The sequence below is a fragment of the Hemiscyllium ocellatum genome, chromosome 28 (genome assembly GCF_020745735.1).
Source record: "Hemiscyllium ocellatum isolate sHemOce1 chromosome 28, sHemOce1.pat.X.cur, whole genome shotgun sequence".
In the NCBI taxonomy this organism is placed as follows: domain Eukaryota; kingdom Metazoa; phylum Chordata; class Chondrichthyes; order Orectolobiformes; family Hemiscylliidae; genus Hemiscyllium; species Hemiscyllium ocellatum.
This window is the reverse complement of record NC_083428.1, coordinates 2,925,665-2,943,460: the sequence shown is the minus strand read 5'-3', so window position 1 is coordinate 2,943,460 and position 17,796 is coordinate 2,925,665. Positions and strand designations below refer to the sequence as shown.

At 41.1% G+C, this 17,796-nt stretch overlaps 2 protein-coding genes across 2 annotated transcripts in view; one reads left to right on the top strand and one right to left on the bottom strand.

The window, feature by feature from the left end:
* sugp1 (SURP and G patch domain containing 1) overlaps positions 1-2,916 on the bottom strand; it is a 29,373-nt gene extending 26,457 nt beyond the window's left edge. Inside the window, exon 1 of the mRNA XM_060846387.1 lies at positions 2,868-2,916. Within this exon, the coding sequence (XP_060702370.1) occupies positions 2,868-2,889 (22 nt within the window). The 5' untranslated portion in view covers positions 2,890-2,916. The remainder of the gene's footprint in view (positions 1-2,867) is intronic.
* A 277-nt stretch (positions 2,917-3,193) lies between these two features.
* Positions 3,194-17,796, top strand: part of LOC132829124 (SURP and G-patch domain-containing protein 2-like) — a 42,576-nt gene continuing 27,973 nt past the window's right edge. The window contains exons 1-3 of the mRNA XM_060846446.1: positions 3,194-3,237; positions 11,837-13,798; positions 14,521-14,794. Coding sequence (XP_060702429.1) covers positions 3,216-3,237; positions 11,837-13,798; positions 14,521-14,794 — 2,258 coding nt within the window. The 5' untranslated portion in view covers positions 3,194-3,215. The remainder of the gene's footprint in view (positions 3,238-11,836; positions 13,799-14,520; positions 14,795-17,796) is intronic.

The window sequence follows — 17,796 nt, the reverse complement described above, 5'->3', positions numbered from 1 at the left end:
AATCATGGGATTTGGGGATTGGACTGATGTAGAAAACAATTACTGAATAGCAGAGTTGGGTCAATGGGCTATGCAACCCACTTCTACTCTTATTTTTAATCATCAGAACTGTCAATGCTATTTTAAGCAACATTCAGGGTCACTGCAAGAATGCATATATCAAATCAATCAGGGACCATAAAGAATAGCGGTGGGATTGGTCATGCATTAATGCAGAGTAAATTTGCTTGCGAATAAAGTACTATTCACCACTGAAGCAAATAACATTTATTCAATTTGGGAGGAGGCCGAAGGGTCAGCTTTGGATGTGGTTTGGCTGAGACGAGAACAGAATGAGAAGGGTAGAGCAACGTTCATCAGTTTCTCACTTAAGAATGTGGGTTATGCACTTAATGTAATTAATGAATACAGTCAAGATTAGAATGATGCTGGAAAAGTACAGCAGGTCAGGCAGTATCCAAGGAGCAGGAAAATCGACATTTTGGGCAATTCATTCATCCCTGATGAAGGGCCTTCCCTGAAACATTGATTTTCCTGCTCCTTGGATACTGCCTGACCTGCTGTACTTTTCCAGCATCACTCTAATCTTGACTCTAATCTCCAGCATCTGCAGTACCCACTTGTGCATAATTAATGAACAGTTTTGCAATACAGACTGAATATTGGAGCAGGTTACAAGGACATTGAGACATTACAGTCCAAAAATTAACTCCTGCAGATAGAAAAAAGTACTCTGTTAAGGATAGTGATTCACACATAATGACATTCACAGTCAATTTCGAACTGGTTTCTGAGAGTTACGAGAACATACAAAATATCTATGAGTAAACCTTTTAACTTTTCACAGTCATCGATGCATAGCTAAAACAAAGAGAAAACTAAGGTCTTGAATACTGCTCTCTCTCTCTCTCTCTGCTCAACAAAAACATAAAAATACCCATATGGATTTTTATGAACATGTATAGACATTGTCAAGTGAGATTTAAGGCTCTGGAACTGTCCAGATTATTGATATTCTGGATCAGTGGTGCTGGAAGAGCACAGCAGTTCAGGCAGCATCCAACAAGCAGCGAAATCAACGTTTCGGGAAGGGTTTTTGCCCGAAACGTCGATTTCAGCACCACTGATCCAGAATTTGGTTTCCAGCAACTGCAGTCATTGTTTTTACCAGATTATTGATATCCCTCTTCCACGTGGTCACAGTTTAGAAAACACCCTGACCTTTGCCACTGCATTGACAAACACCAAAACAAAATTAGAAAGAAGCTAAAAAGACCAGCCACTGACATTTCAGGCATGTAACTCTTCATTGGAGTCTTACATCAATAGAATCATTGTATCATTCCATGTTGCAGCAAATGTCATATTAGCAGTATTCATAACCCTGGCCAACATGTAAACAATAACAAAAGTATTCCAAAAATGCATTACGTGTGCAACTGACATCCAAATCAGTGAATAACAGGATGCAGAAATGAATACATTTTCAAAGTTTGTGAGAAGATTTGTAGCTCGGGTGCTCGTTGTTGTGGTTCTGTTCGCCGAGCTGGGAGTTTTTCTTGCAAACGTTTCGTCCCCTTTCTAGGTGACATCTTCAGTGCTTGGGAGCCTCCTGTGAAGCGCTTCTGTGCTGATTCCTCCGGCATTTATACTGGTTTGAATCTGCCGCTTCTGGTTGTCAGTAGCTGTCCGCTGCAGTGGCCAGTATATTGGGTCTATGTCGATGTGTCTGTTGATCGAATTCGTGGATGAGTGCCATGCTTCTAGGAACTCCCTGGCTGTTCTGGCACACAAACCAACAGCCACTCTCAGACAACAACTCACCAGGACAAAGGACCCGATTCCCAGCATGAGCAAAACCAACGTGGTTTACAAAAATCCCATTCAAGGACTGCACAAAACACTACATAGGACAAACAGGAAGACAGCTAACCACCCGCATCCATGAACACCAACTGGCCAAGAAATGACACGACCAGCTATCCCTAGTAGCCATACACTCAGATGACAAACAACATGAATTTGATTGGGACAACACCACCATTATAGGACAGGCCAAACAGAGAACAGCCAGGGAATTCCTAGAAGCATGGCACTCATCCACGAATTCGATCAACAGACACATCGACATAGACCCTATATACCGGCCACTGCAGCGGACAGCTACTGACAATCGGAAGTGGCAGATTCAAACCAGTATAAATGCCGGAGGAATCAGCACAGAAGCGCTTCACAGGAGGCTCCCAAGCACTGAAGATGTCACCTAGAAAGGGGATGAAACGTTTGCAAGAAAAACTCTCAGCTCGGCGAACAGAACCACAACAATGAATACATTTTCCAAGTACCTAAGACAGAGCAGAATGTGGGTGTACTTGGAGATACAAAAGCAAAGTGCTTACAGATCAAAAGTGACTTTCTTTTAAAAAGATGAAATAAATTGATATCTCCTAAAACATGAACAAAATTACAAGTGAAAATCAGATGCCTCAAGAATGTTTTTAAGTTAACGATAGGTTAACAACTCAAATAATAAGTGCCACCACACCACCAGATAGTAGTTCCCCATCAGTAACATAGCGCATAGTAAGGAGAGGTGTGAATAAACATTGAAGACCTCGGTCAATGGAAAAACTGAAGAACACACGCCACCATAAACAGCAGGGTGTCTAGATTCCGAGCCCCATGAGTGGAGCAGGACCCACAACACTCCAAAACATGGGAAACTATTCCAGCTCCCTCTTTTAATGATACGTGATCCTGGAATAGAACGTGAGTTTGTTCTTTTGAGAGCATTTCCCTTAATTGTGAGTATCTCTGGTAGAACAGTGCTGAGGCCATCCCCCACTCCTCAATAACCCAAAACCAACCTGTATCGCCCTCCATCGCCATGGCTTCAATTCCTCATGCCGTCACTTCCGGATATTGCATCATAACCGCCGCTCGACAGAAAGCAGTGTGCCGTCGCGCAAAGCCTTCTGGGGGTTGTAGTTCAATGCCCCTTTGATCTCAATGGCCGGCACGGATGAAAAACTACAAACCTGTTTTTTGTATCAGAACCTCATCTGTCGTTCCATGGTATTGTAAACATTGATATGGGGATGTGGTATGTCGTGTTTTCTTTCAATTGAACGAAGCGTTCGAAGGAATTCTTTGTTTTTCGTGGATGTGCGCACGATGCTTCCGGTGAGGGGAGGGGAAGTGACGCGCCGGCAGCAATGGAGGAGAGGTTTTGTCCAGGTTTGTGGGGCTCAAGCGGGGCAAGGGAGTGGAGTTGATGGGGTCCGGGGACAGACTGGGGATTATCCGCTGGGTCCGGGGACGTGGCCAGAGGCTGAAACTCGAAAGACCGCGCTCTCGGCGGATCAGAATAAAGTGGGTTCGATGGTCTGGGCCCTGTATGCGGTAACCAGGGGCAACCGTGCCTGGGGTTAGAGACTTGGTCTGATCCTCACCCGGGGGGAAGTAACAGGGATGGGGTGGTAAACAAGACCCTTGTTTGGGAAAGAAGGGGCGAGGAGATCCGATAACACTCCCATCCGTCATCCCGGGAATGCTTGCTGACTCTGGTTCCGATGCATTTCTGGAGATTTCACGATTTGATGCCACCCGACAGCATAGAAACTAGGGGCAGGAGGAGGCCATTTGGCTCATCGACCCACTCCACATCCTCTATGATATGATCAAAGCCAATCTACTACTTCTGCGCCATTCTCCCGGGCTCTCCCGCTATGCCTTTATTGTCCAGAAGTCTATTTCTCGTAGCATATGAAGTGACTTCGCTTTCACAGCTTAATGTGAGAGAGTTCCATCCAGTTGAAGAAATTTCTCCCCATTTTAATCCTAAATGACCTACACATTTATCCTCAGACAGCGACCCACCCAATCCTCGTTGATCCCTATTGTAGTCACTGCTTTCCACTCCAACAAAGACCTATTTGTTCCTACTCGGTTTTCTGTGTGTTAAACAATTCTAATCCATGCCAATCCTATGTGCTTTACATTTGCACACTACCCTCTTATATTGCATTTTCACAAAAGTTTTTTAAAAATCCAAGTACAGCACCTCTATTGGTTCTCCCTTATTGGTTCTATTAGTTGCATCCTAAAAAAAACTCGAGTTGTTTTGTCAAACGTAATTTTCCTTGCAGAAATCCATACTGACCTTGTCTAAACCAGTTGATATTTTCTGTCTGCCCTAGTATCACATCCTTTATAATAGGCTCCAACATTTTAGTTATTACTGATGTCAGGCTAACTGGTCTGTGAATTCTTGTTTTCTCCCTCCCACCTTTGTTTTGAATGTGATTTTGCATTTGTCATCTTGTAATCAGGCGGGGCTATTCCAAAATCTAGACAGTCAGAGGATGACAACCAAAACAACGTCTTCCTTGGCTGCCACCTTTAGTACCATTGTTAGAGCCACAAAAAAACTGCAGATGCTGGAATACAAGGTTAGACAAGCAAGAGGCTGGAGGAACACAGCAAGCCAAGCAGCATCAGAAGGCGGAGAAGTCGACTTCTTCACCTCCTGATACTGCCTGGCTTGCTGTGTTCTTCCAGCCTCCTGCTTGTCTACCTTTGGTACCATGACATGTAAATAATCTGATCCAGCATTTTATCCAGTTGTGCTCAGTTTTCCGCATTTCCCATTTGTTATAATTAAAATAAAAGTTCAAATAATATAATCATAAATGTCAATATTTTAATCTCTTATTGTTTGACCTGGGATGCTTGCAAAAGTCTCATGGAATTTAAGCATACATTTCTAGAGACTCCAGGTTAATTCTGGAGTGCTATCACCGATGCTGTCTCTCCCTGCCAGAGATAACTGGGACAAAACGTTGTCCCTGTGTTAGGAAATGGCTTAATAACTCCACATCGAAGTAATAAGACATTGTTTTGCCGACAAGTCTGATGCTTTGTGTAACCAACCCCAAAGGTAATGAGGTTCTTTGTGGGGAGGGGGTTGATACACCCACCTGGAGTGATGAGGGATTATGGGCCATGCATGGGAAATTGGGAATGTATCTGAAATCCCAAAACTCAGTTAACCTTCTCAATGCAACTGTGCTCTGACATTTAAGGATTCCTAACTCTCTTATATAGATTAAGGAAATGCCACAAATGATGGAGATCAAAAAACTCTGGGATCACAAAACTATCAGCATTTCATTGATTAACCTTTCAGCTGTGGCATGTTCTCTTTTTTTCTCATGCTGACAATTCTGTAGCGTATATTGAAAATGTTCTGTCACTACTTCTTGATAAAATTTGTTGTGCATATGTGTGTGGGAGATGTCATTTCTTCTGTTCATGTTTGAGTCTTGCTATGGCTCTGTTTAAAAATTGTCTTACTGATGCAATCTTATTAATTTATACTGCAGTAGAGTTGAGTTACATTACATGTATAAAATCCACGTAATGTCAACTGCATGATCCCTACTGTCGTGAAAAATTTCTTCTGTTAAATGGTTTCTGTCATACTCCTATCTATTGCTGGTAATAATACCCAGTCCCATATAGCTGTTCTTCAAATTGGTAAACCACATTCCTAACAGGTTTATTTCTTTTGGAACCATTGTATGACATGCATTACTTATTTTAATCTCTTTGAATTACAATCCCTGCCCCGTGATTAACCTCAAAGCACAGATCTGAGGTGTGTAGAAATTTCACATTTAAGTCTACTGTATGAATTGTAAGCCTTTTAAAGGCTGGTAGAGATGACAGACTTATAGGTGTTGCCAGTGCTGTTGATCTGTTCTTCACCACTGTGCTTATACAATTATAAATTGATTTTCTAGGCACAAAACAAGTTGGAACAATAGAATAAATAACTATCCTGGTGAATATCTTTTACAGTTCAAGTAGTCAAAGGCTGACATACATTTGCTACCACAGATGAGCAGATGATGTTGCATTTAAGGGGACTCTGGGTGAATATACAGGAGAAAAAAAGAATAGGAGATGGTGAATAGGCGAGGGAAGGCTGCTATGGAACTTAAAGTGACATGAATCAGCGGCTGAATTATTTGTTTCCGTGTCATACTTGTTATGTAAAATCACATATTTAAAAAAACTGTCACTGATATATATGTATCACATTGATTAGAATTGGAAGTAGAATATCTATAATTATAGCTTTAATCTCAACAGGTAGGAATATAGGAACAGGAATAGATCATTCAACCCCTTGAGCCTGTTCTAACATTCAGTGAGACCATGGCTGGACTGTGGCTATCCATCCAATGAAATACACCCAAGGCCAGCAGGTGTTTTCATGGTAGTGGATGTGATAATGTGGGGACATATGGGAACTGTTTGTTGGGTTTAATTGTATTCACATGTTAGCTATCCCAAATCTCAGTTTAATGAAATCATTGATGTCGGTTGGAGCAGGAATAGGCTACTCAGCTGCTTTGCCATTATAACTGATTTACATTAGTGCTATTTTCCAGCCATAGTCATTATTTTTTTTAAAATGTTGAAATCTATCCATCTCAATTTTGAACATACTCGAAAGATTCAGCCTCCTCGGCTCTCTGGGGTAGAGATTTCAAAGATTCACCATCCACCAAGTGACATGCACCAAGTTCCTCCTTATCTCAATCCTCATTAGCCTTCCTCGTGTATTGTCTTTTTGACCTAGTTCTAGACCAAAACGAGCCTCTCAGCCATCCTGAAAAACACCCTTTCAGCATATACCCTGTCATGCTCTGTAAGAATTCTGTGTGCTTTGATGAGATTGCCTTTCATTCTGTGAAACTCTAGAGAGTATATACCCAGTCTCCTCAGTCTCTCCTCTTAAGGCAGCTGTCCAGAAATCAGTCTGGTGAATCTTCATTGCACTCCCTCTATTATAATTATATCCTTGCTTAGATAAGAAAATCAAAAAATACATGATATTCCAAAGTTTTTATAGGTTCCAAGTTTTTATAGAGTTCAGCAAGACTGCTTTACTCCTCCAATGAAATTCTTTTGTAATAAATCCTAATACACTATTTGCCTTCCTAAATGCTGCTGCACTTGTAGTCCACCTAGGTGCCTATGGATACTTTCCAATTTCTCACCATAGAATCAGTTTGGGTGGAACTAAGAAACTAAAAGGGGCAAGAAACATTGAATCATCAAATAGCCATGATGATGTGAATCATGGAATTAGATATATGTGTAAGAATAATAATACAGCAACCATTTAGGATTTCAATGTTAATTTAAACTAGGTTAACCCAATTAATACTAATATTGTGGAGGAAGAATTCTTGAACTGTATATGAGATGAATGGTTTTCCAGAGCAGCATGTTGAGGAAACAACTAGACTATTTGAAATCTAGTGTTGCACGATGAGAAAAAGTGCTCTTTAATACTTTCATAGTAAAGGAGTCTTTAGAAAAAAATTATGATGATATAATTTTGCATTAAGTTTTAAATGAATAGTTTGATCAGAAACAAGGGTCTTCAATCTAAACAGAAACTACAAACACAGGCAAATTGGCTATGGTGAATTGAAGAACTCAATTAAAAAATATGTATAGATAAGCAATGGCTAAGATTTAAAATTAAACTAGTGCACAGTTTACAAGAAAAATATATCCCTTTACTATATGAAAATCCAGCAAGGAAAGTGTTCTGACTGTGGCTAACAAAATAAGTCATAGATTGTGACGCATCAACAAGTGAGGCATATAAAGTTACTGAATAAAATAGTAAACCTGAGACCAGAGAGGATTTTAAAATTCTGCAAAAAGAAGACCAAGAAAAAAATTTGTGATAGGAAAACTAAAATGAGTGTACATGAGTGAGAAACATAAAAATAAACAGTGAAGTCATCTATTGGTTCTAAAAAGGAAAAGATTAACAAAACCAATTATGGATCAATTACAAGCGGAGTCCGTTTAATTTCTAATGGGGAATAAGCAACATGGCAGTGAAACTAACAACTACTTTGTATTTGGAATGGTTTCCATAGACAAAGATGTGGCAAATGTAACTCCACTATTAAGAAAGGAGGGAGAGAAGGAACTACAGACCTGTAAGCCTAATGTCAGACCCTTTGATAAGTGATGTTTAATCAACTCCCAATGTTTGCTGACTCTTGCTGTTTCATAGATGCACTCAGACACTTGGGCGTCTTGATCTTTCTTTCTTAACATCCTTGCTGTTTCATGAACTGGTCTCATTCTTTGTCGAAGAATGTGGTGCTGGAAAAGCACAGCTGATCAGGCAGCATCTGAGGAGCAGGCAAATCGATGTTTTGGGCATAAGCCCACCTTCGTTTCTGATGCTTTTCCAGCGCCACACTCTTCGACTCTGATCTCTAGTATCTGCAGTGCTCACCTTCTCTCTGGTCTCATTCTTTATTAACAGCTCTATCGATCTCCTTTTCCTTTTTTTCCCTCTATCCTTCCTAAGAGTCAAATATCCTTGAACATACAATTCCCAGCCTTGATCACAATATCTTGTTCTGTATGCTCTATGCATTCTGATAGAATGCCTTTAATTTGTATTTTGTTTCCTTCTCCCTGTTTACATCTAGGGGAAGAAATGATTGTTTCAGGATAAAGCTGCTTAGTTCAGTGAAAGTTAAGAGGAGATGTGATAGAGGTGTTTAAAATTATGAATGGTGAAGGGTTGATAACTGAAGGCCATAGACTTTAATGTGATTCACAAAAAAAAAATTGGATTATCATGAGGAAAATTTTTTTGTGGACTGATTGGTTAGGATTTTAAAGACACAATTTGATATGGTGGAAACAGGTTCAATAATAACTGGATTACCTTTTGAAGGAGCCAAAACATATTTGATTAGCTGAATGGCCTCCTGTGTTTCACTTCTATAATCTAAGGCTGACCACCACCTGCTGTTCCTAATCACTAAACAAAGAGATGGACCAAATAATTTCAATACTTGATTACTAGGGGAAAATGTGAAATTTGTGTCTCGGATACCATTCTTCCTTCTTTCTCCCATTCCCAGTTTAAGAATGTTTCAGGCTGTTTATACTGTTTCTAGAAGGGTTTATTCTTACTAAATCTTGAATAGAAATGTGACAATAGTATTTGCCTGAAAGCAAAAAAACAAATACTCACTACTGCTTGCATTTTCTGGTACACCCATTCACCACAGAACCTGACTAACTGCTCTTTAACTTTACCAGGTGAGTTGATATAAAGTGGGACAGTGAGGGATAGAAGGGATAAACCTCACTGGCTCTTTGCTTGACATCGGGAGGTCAAGCCCAAACTTGAGTGTCCTGTTCTGATGCTCTCAACAAGGGTTTTTGGATGAAGTGATGACAGAATGGAGCCTGCTGTCAATGAACTACAAAGAACTAAGATACCCCCACATTTGAGGTGACCCTGACGCTTTGAATATCTTGAATTTAAGATTTTTATTTTAAATTCAGAAAACTTGCTTTTCATTTTCAGTTCTGATCCTGGTTATATCCTTATGATCTTTAACAGTTTCACCCAGAGCACTCCTCTTCAACCTCAGGAGGTGGATCCGTAGTGGTTTCATTTGATTTTTTTTTTAATTCCACAGGGATTTCACCACACGTTCTTCCACCTCTCCTCCTAGCTTCTATTTCTTCTTCTTTCCAGACATCACTGCTGATACAGCAGACACAGTAGCTTTTGGACAGTTACCTCTGCATTGTAGTACACTTTCCTTCATACCCATGTATTGGTAAAGGGATGTGACCTCTTCCTGACATGCAGTGTCATACTGTTATTGCTGAACCAAAGTTAATTAGTACTTCCTAAAGTTGAAGTTGTTTTCCTTTCTGATTCAAACAGATTAAGAGGTACATTTGATGTGGTGATTCATTCTTCCTTTATCCTTAAGCAACATTCCTTTTCTCAAATGATCACAGTTCTCCTTTTGGACATCTTTGAACAATTTTTTTTCTGATTCATTCATGACTGGGGATATCACTGGCTGGGCAAGTATTAATGCCCATTCCATTTGTCTTAGAGAAGGTGGTGATGAGTTGCCATCTTGATCTGCAGAAGGGTGGAAGGGAAATTCGGAATTTTAATCCAGCGGTAGTGAAGGAGAACAATCTAGCTCCAAGTCAGAATGGCATGTGGCTTGGAGGGGAGCTTGAACGTGGTGGTGTTCCAATGTACCTGCTGCCATTATATTTCTGGTGGCAGAGGTGCAGTTGTTGGAGGAATTTCCTTTGTCAATTTCCTGCTCTTGTTCCAGGCACTTTGCTTCAGACCTCTACTTTCTTTCACAGGAAGGCTGAAATTGACTGTTCTTATTCTGTTTTCCATATCTAGGAAGGCTGTTCAGCTGCTAGTTCAAAAGACTTGCAGCTTCCAAGTTAGTAGTGTCCTGTGAAGCTAGTGGGATTTCTTGGGGTGATGTTAGAAATGTTTCGAACCAAGGAGCTTTATAATTGTGAGACCAATGCTTGGGATTGCACACAAATGAGGATGCAAACAGCAATAACAATAGAAGTCCTTGTGTCGATATCATGATGATGATAGAATTTCAAGGAGATCAAGGTTGTGTGTGTGTGCTGTTGATGCTTTACACAAATTGACTGCCACATTTATCCACATTGCAATGACAACTTATTAAAGAATACTTAATTGACTCCATAGCCCTATGGGGCATCCTACAGTCATGAAAGGTACTATTGAAATGATCAGATAATGTGTGCAAAACACAACTCATCTTTCATGGTCATCTCTGAGCAGGATAAATTCACTTCTCCACAAATCCTCACTGAACGTTTTACCTGCACATCGCCAGTATATTTTTTTGAAGGACAACATTGACAACAGAACAATGCTATCAACACAAATTTACCAGCATTAATTTGTGACTTTTAAATAGCAAGAAATTATATTCAAATTTTTGTCTTGGTACCAATCAGAATGTGTTGCCAAAGTGATGAAAAGCATTAAAGAAATGCATCTTGTTTCTTCCTTAATTGGTACCTTGTACACAGGATACTTCCTCCGAATTCTTATGTTTCGGCTACTCTGCAAGTTCTTTATACTTGTATGTCACAATTGAAAGCATTATCTGACTTTTCTTAAGGAGTCAGCAGAGACTCCAAGAAGACCGAAGACTTCATTGGGAATGACAAGTTTTGGAATATCTCACAAGATCATTTCCTTGGTTGACCTGCAAGGACTGGTTTAGATGGCAGCCCTTTAGTCATCTACACATTCATCTTTTAGCCAAAGGATAAATTAAGCCACATGAGTGTGTTGGAGATGCTGCCACATGAACTTGCAACCCACCTTTGACCCTACACAATGCTGCCTTTTGTGAGTTACAAAGGAGAGAATTTGGAATTTGCAATGCTGAATTTAGTGCTGGGTGAGTGGATTGCAAATGGCCAGGGTATCTTGGCTAATATGATCCAGAATACCTTTGTCTAAAATTGGCCTTTTCCCAGCTGATATCCTCAACTCAACTCAAGCAAATGAGTTTGTCAGGGCATTTCATACCTCCATTCACCATACATCGTCAAGCCCAATGTACAAAAGATTTGAAAGTCTCTCATTGTTTAGTATCTTGAAAAGGACATGCATGTCCTTGTTGAAAGGACAAATAGTTCCTGTTTTTCTCACTTGCATTTCTTGGATTATGTTGGATTTCCCAAAAGTAGTTAGTCAGGTGCATTTTGTGGTTAAAAACCCATCATGTCTTTCTGATCTTTGTGGCGTTATCAGCATGCCCAAGTGATCTCTAATACATTAGCTTTTACATGAAATATAGATTACAACTATTTATAAAACATTGTTTCAATTTTAATAAAAGAAGAGCTAAACACTTTTTTTCTTCCTTTCTTCCCCTCTCTGCCATTGAAGAAATGCTCAACTATGCACCCAGGCGATATCCCAGGGAATCTTATGAAGAAAATACACAATACGATGGCCTTCCCTATGGTGACTATGAATCTCCATCTCACAGATCGGAGAGATGGAGGAATATGTCCAGTCAGGCAGAAATGCCTTCTGAAGACCATAGAAGATATTATGATGATGCTTCCTATTCATCTTCATCAAGAGAGAATTTCTTGGATCACCATGAGAGAGATGATCGCCGTTCACAATATAACAATTTAAGGGGCCCTATTGAACCCAGTGGGGATCCAGGGCTGTTTGGAAGATCAGTAAATTCCAATGACAGTCCTTCCATGAGAGGATCTGGCATGTACAGAAGATCAGTGAGCCCCATTGAGTCTAGAGATCGGTCAGGCTCATACAGAAGACAAACAAGCCCAAATAATTGGCAGTCTCAAAGTTCAGTTAATGACTCAAGAGATTACCAATTTTATAGGCGATCCCAAAGTCCCAGTGGCAGAGATGGTCGAAATGTATACAATAGATCCCAAAACCCTGCTGATACAGCGGGACATTCAGAAACACACAGGAGATCCTGGACACCTGGTAATGAGACCAGAGATCAAGGATCAAACCCCAGATCCAGAAGTCCTGTTAAGGCACCAGATGCAGAGTTATACAAGTTATTAAGTAATGTTATTGATAATGCCCGGCGTATGGCAGCTAGTAAGAATGATCCCTCACACACATCCTGGAGAGACCCATCCAGGGATTGCTCTCAAATGGATTCTTCTGTTTATCAGTCCACTACATCCACAGATGGGTTCCGTGCAGCTGAGGATTATAACCCTCGTTTGAACCAACGGAGTTCTCTTCGTAAAAACATAGAAGCCTCCAGAAGAGGTCCTTCTTTTCCTAAAGTGCCTCCTAAAAATACAAAAGGACCTTTGCTTAAGCGTCCAAAGGTTCAAGGGCGTCATGGCCTTCTGGGGAGGGCTCCGGGCCTTCTAGGCAGAGCCCCTGGCCTTCTAGGTACAGCTCCTGGTCTTCTTGGGGCTGCCCCTGGTCTTCTAGGGGCTGCTCCTGGTCTTCTGGGGACAGCCCCTGGTCTTCTAGGGACGGCTCCTGGTCTTCTAGGGACAGCCCCAGCTGGTTTAGTGGGTTCTTCTGTGTCCAGCATGCCAGTGACCACTTACGAAAATGTTTCCTCAGACTCTTCAGTTCATTTGTATTCATTGGGAAATATGTCCGCTCTAGGTAGTCAAATGGAACTGGGACAGCAAATCATAAAATGGGCTGATTTTCACAGTGGTGCTGTTGACCATTCCACAAAAAAGAAGTTTGATCCCAATACAGATACCTATTCTAAGGTAGCAACAGCTTTCCAATGCTTGTTGGCAAAGCAACATCATGATATCTGTGATTCAACATTAATGGCACACTTAGGCCTCACATACCCTGTGATCGATAACTCTTTTGTATCTCTATTGATAAGGAAGAATGTCATTACAAGTAGGTTAGAGTTGGATGATATTGTTCATCAAGAAGAATCTCTTTTGCAAGAGATACAAAGCAAGCTGCTGGAATGTATAGGTCCGCTTCTTGTAGTAAGCAGTAACCATGAGCAGAGCTCTAAGTCGCAAAGTTCACAGGCCCCTAACGAAATTGCCAGTGAGCTAGAGCATGCAGTTACAGCTTGCCGGCAAGCAATGGTATTCATTGGGCAAATCTTTGCTTTTATCAGTGAAGAAAGAAGGAAAAATCTGTTGCGCAAGACTGGGCTGATCTCAGTGGCTCCGAAGTATGATTATTTCGTGAACCTGGAAAGCAATCAGCTGTTTGGAAACAAATACATAAATGAGCTGAAGAACCGAGTGGAGCAAATCTACCTCCCCCCATTACATAGCCAGGTTTCTTGTTCCAGTAAGTTTGTGTCAAAAGTGGATGAACAATCAAAGAAAGATGCAGCAATCAAGCCTTCAAAAAGTAAGTACACCAATTCATCTCTACCAGTTTGTAATATTTTACAATAGGTACACAGCTTGAATTAAATTTGTGAATACAATATATTGTTCATTTATTCGTTCACATGTGCTCTGCCCAAAGGCAGGTCCTTGTATCATTGCTGATCCCAAGCCATTTTCTTAGCAGTTTTTGTCACTGGCTGTTTACCATTGCTTTCCCCTGCCGGGGCAAAGTGAGGAGGCTGATTCCAGAATATGAACCCAATCCCATGCTGTTGGTATTATTCTGAAATACATGCAAACCACATGGGCAACTGGCCCTCAATATATTGTCAAAAGTCATTGTTTTAAATGTGCCAAAATTACAAGGTTATAAATGAATTTATTAGAATGCCATTGATCAGACAAGACTCTGGAACGATGAACAACAATGAATTAAGGTTTCACTCCTCTGCCCAGTTGTTGGCCTGGCTGGTACCTACTGTCTCCACCAGTTGACTCTATGGGACACTTTTTCAGTAAGTACCAGAGAGTGCACTTTGCACTTGCTGCTTTTGTCACAGAAGGCTGAATAACTGAGAAGTGAAATTTATGTTTCAGTTTAGCTCCAATTGCAAGGAAAGCTGGAAAGTTGTTCTTCCAGTTTCTGCTCTCTTATTTTTTGCTGTTTTGAGATTCCAGTGTGGCCTCAAGTTAGCTCACCTTCTTCCACAGAAATGGTTTGAACTGTTATGTTTTTTTAAGCTTCATCTTTGGCAGACGCCAAAGCCAGCAAGCAGCCAGAAACAGTTTCTTCAGTGCCAGATAACAGCAATGAACAGAAGACAACACCAACCGACGACATTGACCAGAGCATGGCAGAGAAAGATGCAACATCAACAGCTGATGAGAGTGTCCACCCTCCAGAAGACTCACAGGTCAAGACCATTATTGATAAACTGGCGATGTTTGTAGCAGAGAAGGGTGAAGCAGCAGAGAAAGCAGTCATCCAGCACAAGAAAGAGGACTTCAAATATGGGTAAGGACAACTACAGAACATAAGCCAAAAGCAAAATTCCACAGTGTTAAAAATCTGAAATAAAAATAAAAGAACTGTTGGAAATACTCAGCAGGTGAGGCAGCATCTGTGGAGAGTAAAACAAATGTAACTGATATGGATTTGCCTCCAATAGGATATCTTTTCCTGATGTGGCAATGCTCATATGGTGTCAATGGATCCAACAGATAGTTATTCCAGTTACTTATATGTAATATAATATGTATTATATTCGCAGACACATTAGTGTCCAGGCTAGCATTAAGCTACTCAACTACAACTGACAAGCACACTTCTATAAAGGTGCCGTACTTCAGGTAATGTCAAGAAAGATGCTGCCAGAGACCGTTAAACCCTCACGTCATATGCTATGCTATAAACGATAATACAATGAGCACGTCTCTTAACTGTGTACTGACAGTGAGACACAAGACAAAAGATAAAATCTTTTTTCCATAAAGATAAAAGAATTATGCCAAACACACATATGTGATGTACATAGACATTTGTTGTCAATTCAGTATTTATACAAAAGGGTAAAATAAAGTTCATAAGACTAGCATTTCAAAATTAGGTGTTCTGCTTTGGAGGTTTTATATCTCCTTCTGATCTTGTGGTTGTATACCAGTCTGGAAATACATTTTCTCTGTTGCATTGGTTTGATGTCTTGGTTGTCTTGCTGCTCATTGCTGTCACTCAGTATTGTTGGTGGAGTTTTCTTTCTTGCTGTCTTTGTGCACGAATAGTGTGTCATTCATTTGTCTCAACAGGCTTTTGTTCTTTTGCAATATAGCATCGTGATTAGTAATAACTTAGTTCGAACTTGGCTGATTGCATATTTTAAAAACATTTGCTAGTATCAGGTATTGGTCTTTCGAATATGCATTCTGTCCAGAGGGCAGTTTTGACAGTTCTCAACCTACTCATCCTCCATGTATCTCATTCATTCTCCTCAGTCTATGAAGAAGAATTTGTATCGGAAGAGTTAGACAATTGGTTGTTAGTAAGGTTGCGTGCACTTGCCTTCCAAGCACAGTACTGGGTTGGTGATTCCCTTCTCAACTGGTATTGCACAAAAATAGAACATAGAACAATACAGCACAGAACAGGCCCTTCGGCCCACGATGTTGTGCCGAACATTTGTCCTAGCTTAAGCACCTATCCATGTACCTATCCAATTGCCGCTTAAAGGTCACCAATGATTCTGACTCTGCCACTCCCACAGGCAGCGCATTCCATACCCCCACCACTCTCTGGGTAAAGAACCTACCCCTGACATTCCCCCATACCTTCCACCCTTCACCTTAAATTTATACCCCCTTGTAACACTCTGTTGTACCCGGGGAAAATGTCTCTGACTGTCTACTGTATCTATTCCCCTGATCATCTTATAAACCTCTATCAAGTCACTCCTCATCCTTCGCCGTTCCATTGAGAAAAGGCCTAGCACTCTCAACCTATCCTCGTATGACCTCTTCTCCATTCCAGGCAACATCCTGGTAAATCTCCTCTGCACCCTATCCAAAGCTTCCACATCTTTCCTAAAGTGAGGCGACCAGAACTGCACAGACTACTCCAAATGTGGCCTTACCAAGGTCCTGTACAGCTGCAACATCACCTCACAACTCTTGAATTCAATCCCTCTGCTAATGAACACTAATACACCATAGGCCTTCTTACAAGCTCTATCCACCTGAGTGGCAACTTTCAAAGAGCTATGAACATAGACCCCAAGATCCCTCTGCTCCTCCACCTTACTAAGAACCCTACCGTTAACCCTATATTCTGCATTCTTATTTGTCCTTCCAAAATGGACAACCTCACACTTGACAGGGTTGAACTCCATCTGCCACTCCTCAGCCCAGCTCTGCATCATATCTAAGTCCCTTTGCAGCTGACAACAGCCCTCCTCACTATCCACAACTCCACTAATCTTCGTATTGTCTGCAAATTTACTGACCCACCCTTCAACTCCCTCTTTCAAGTCATTAATAAAACTTACAAACAGCAGGGAACCCAGAACAGATCCCTGCAGAACTCCACTTGTAACTGGGCTCCAGGCTGAATATTTACCATCTACCACCACTCTCTGACTTCGACTGGTTAACCAGTTCTCTACCCAACTGGCCAAATTTCCCACTATCCCATGCCTCCTGACTTTCCGCATAAGCCTACCATGGGGAACCTTATCAAATGCCTTACTAAAATCCATGTACACTACATCCACTGCTCTACCCTCATCTACATGCTTGGTCACTTCCTCAAAAAATTCAATAAGACTTGTTTGTAAGGCAAGACCTATCCCTCACAAATCTGTGCTGGCTGTCCCTAATCAAGCAGTGTCTTTCCAGATACTCATAAATCCTATCCCTCAGTACCCTTTCCATTACTTTGCCTACCACTGAAGTAAGACTAACTGGCCTGTAATTCCCAGGGTTATCCCTATTCCCTTTTTTGAACAGGGGCACAACATTCGGCACTCTCCAGTCCCCTGGTACCACCCCCGTTGACAGTGAAGACGAAAAGATCTGCAATTTCATCTCTTGCTTCCCACATAATCCTAGGATATATCCCGTCAGGCCCGGGGGATTTGTCTATCCTCAAGTTTTTCAAAATGCCCAACACATCTTCCTTCCTAACAAGTATCTCCTCTAGCTCACCAGTCCATTTCATACTCTCCTCTTCAACAATACGGTCCCTCTCGTTTGTAAATACTGAAGAAAAGTACTCATTCAAGACCTCTCCTATCTCTTCTGACTCAATACACAGTCTCCCACTACTGTCCTTGATCGGACCTACCCTCGTTCTCGTCATTCTCATGTTTCTCACATACACATAAAAGGCCTTGGGGTTATCCTTGATCCTACCCGCCAAAGATTTTTCATGCCCTCTCTTAACTCTCCTAATCCCTTTCTTCAGCTCCCTCTTGGCTATCCTGTATCCCTCCAACGTTCTGTCTGAACCTTGTTTCCTCAACCTTATGT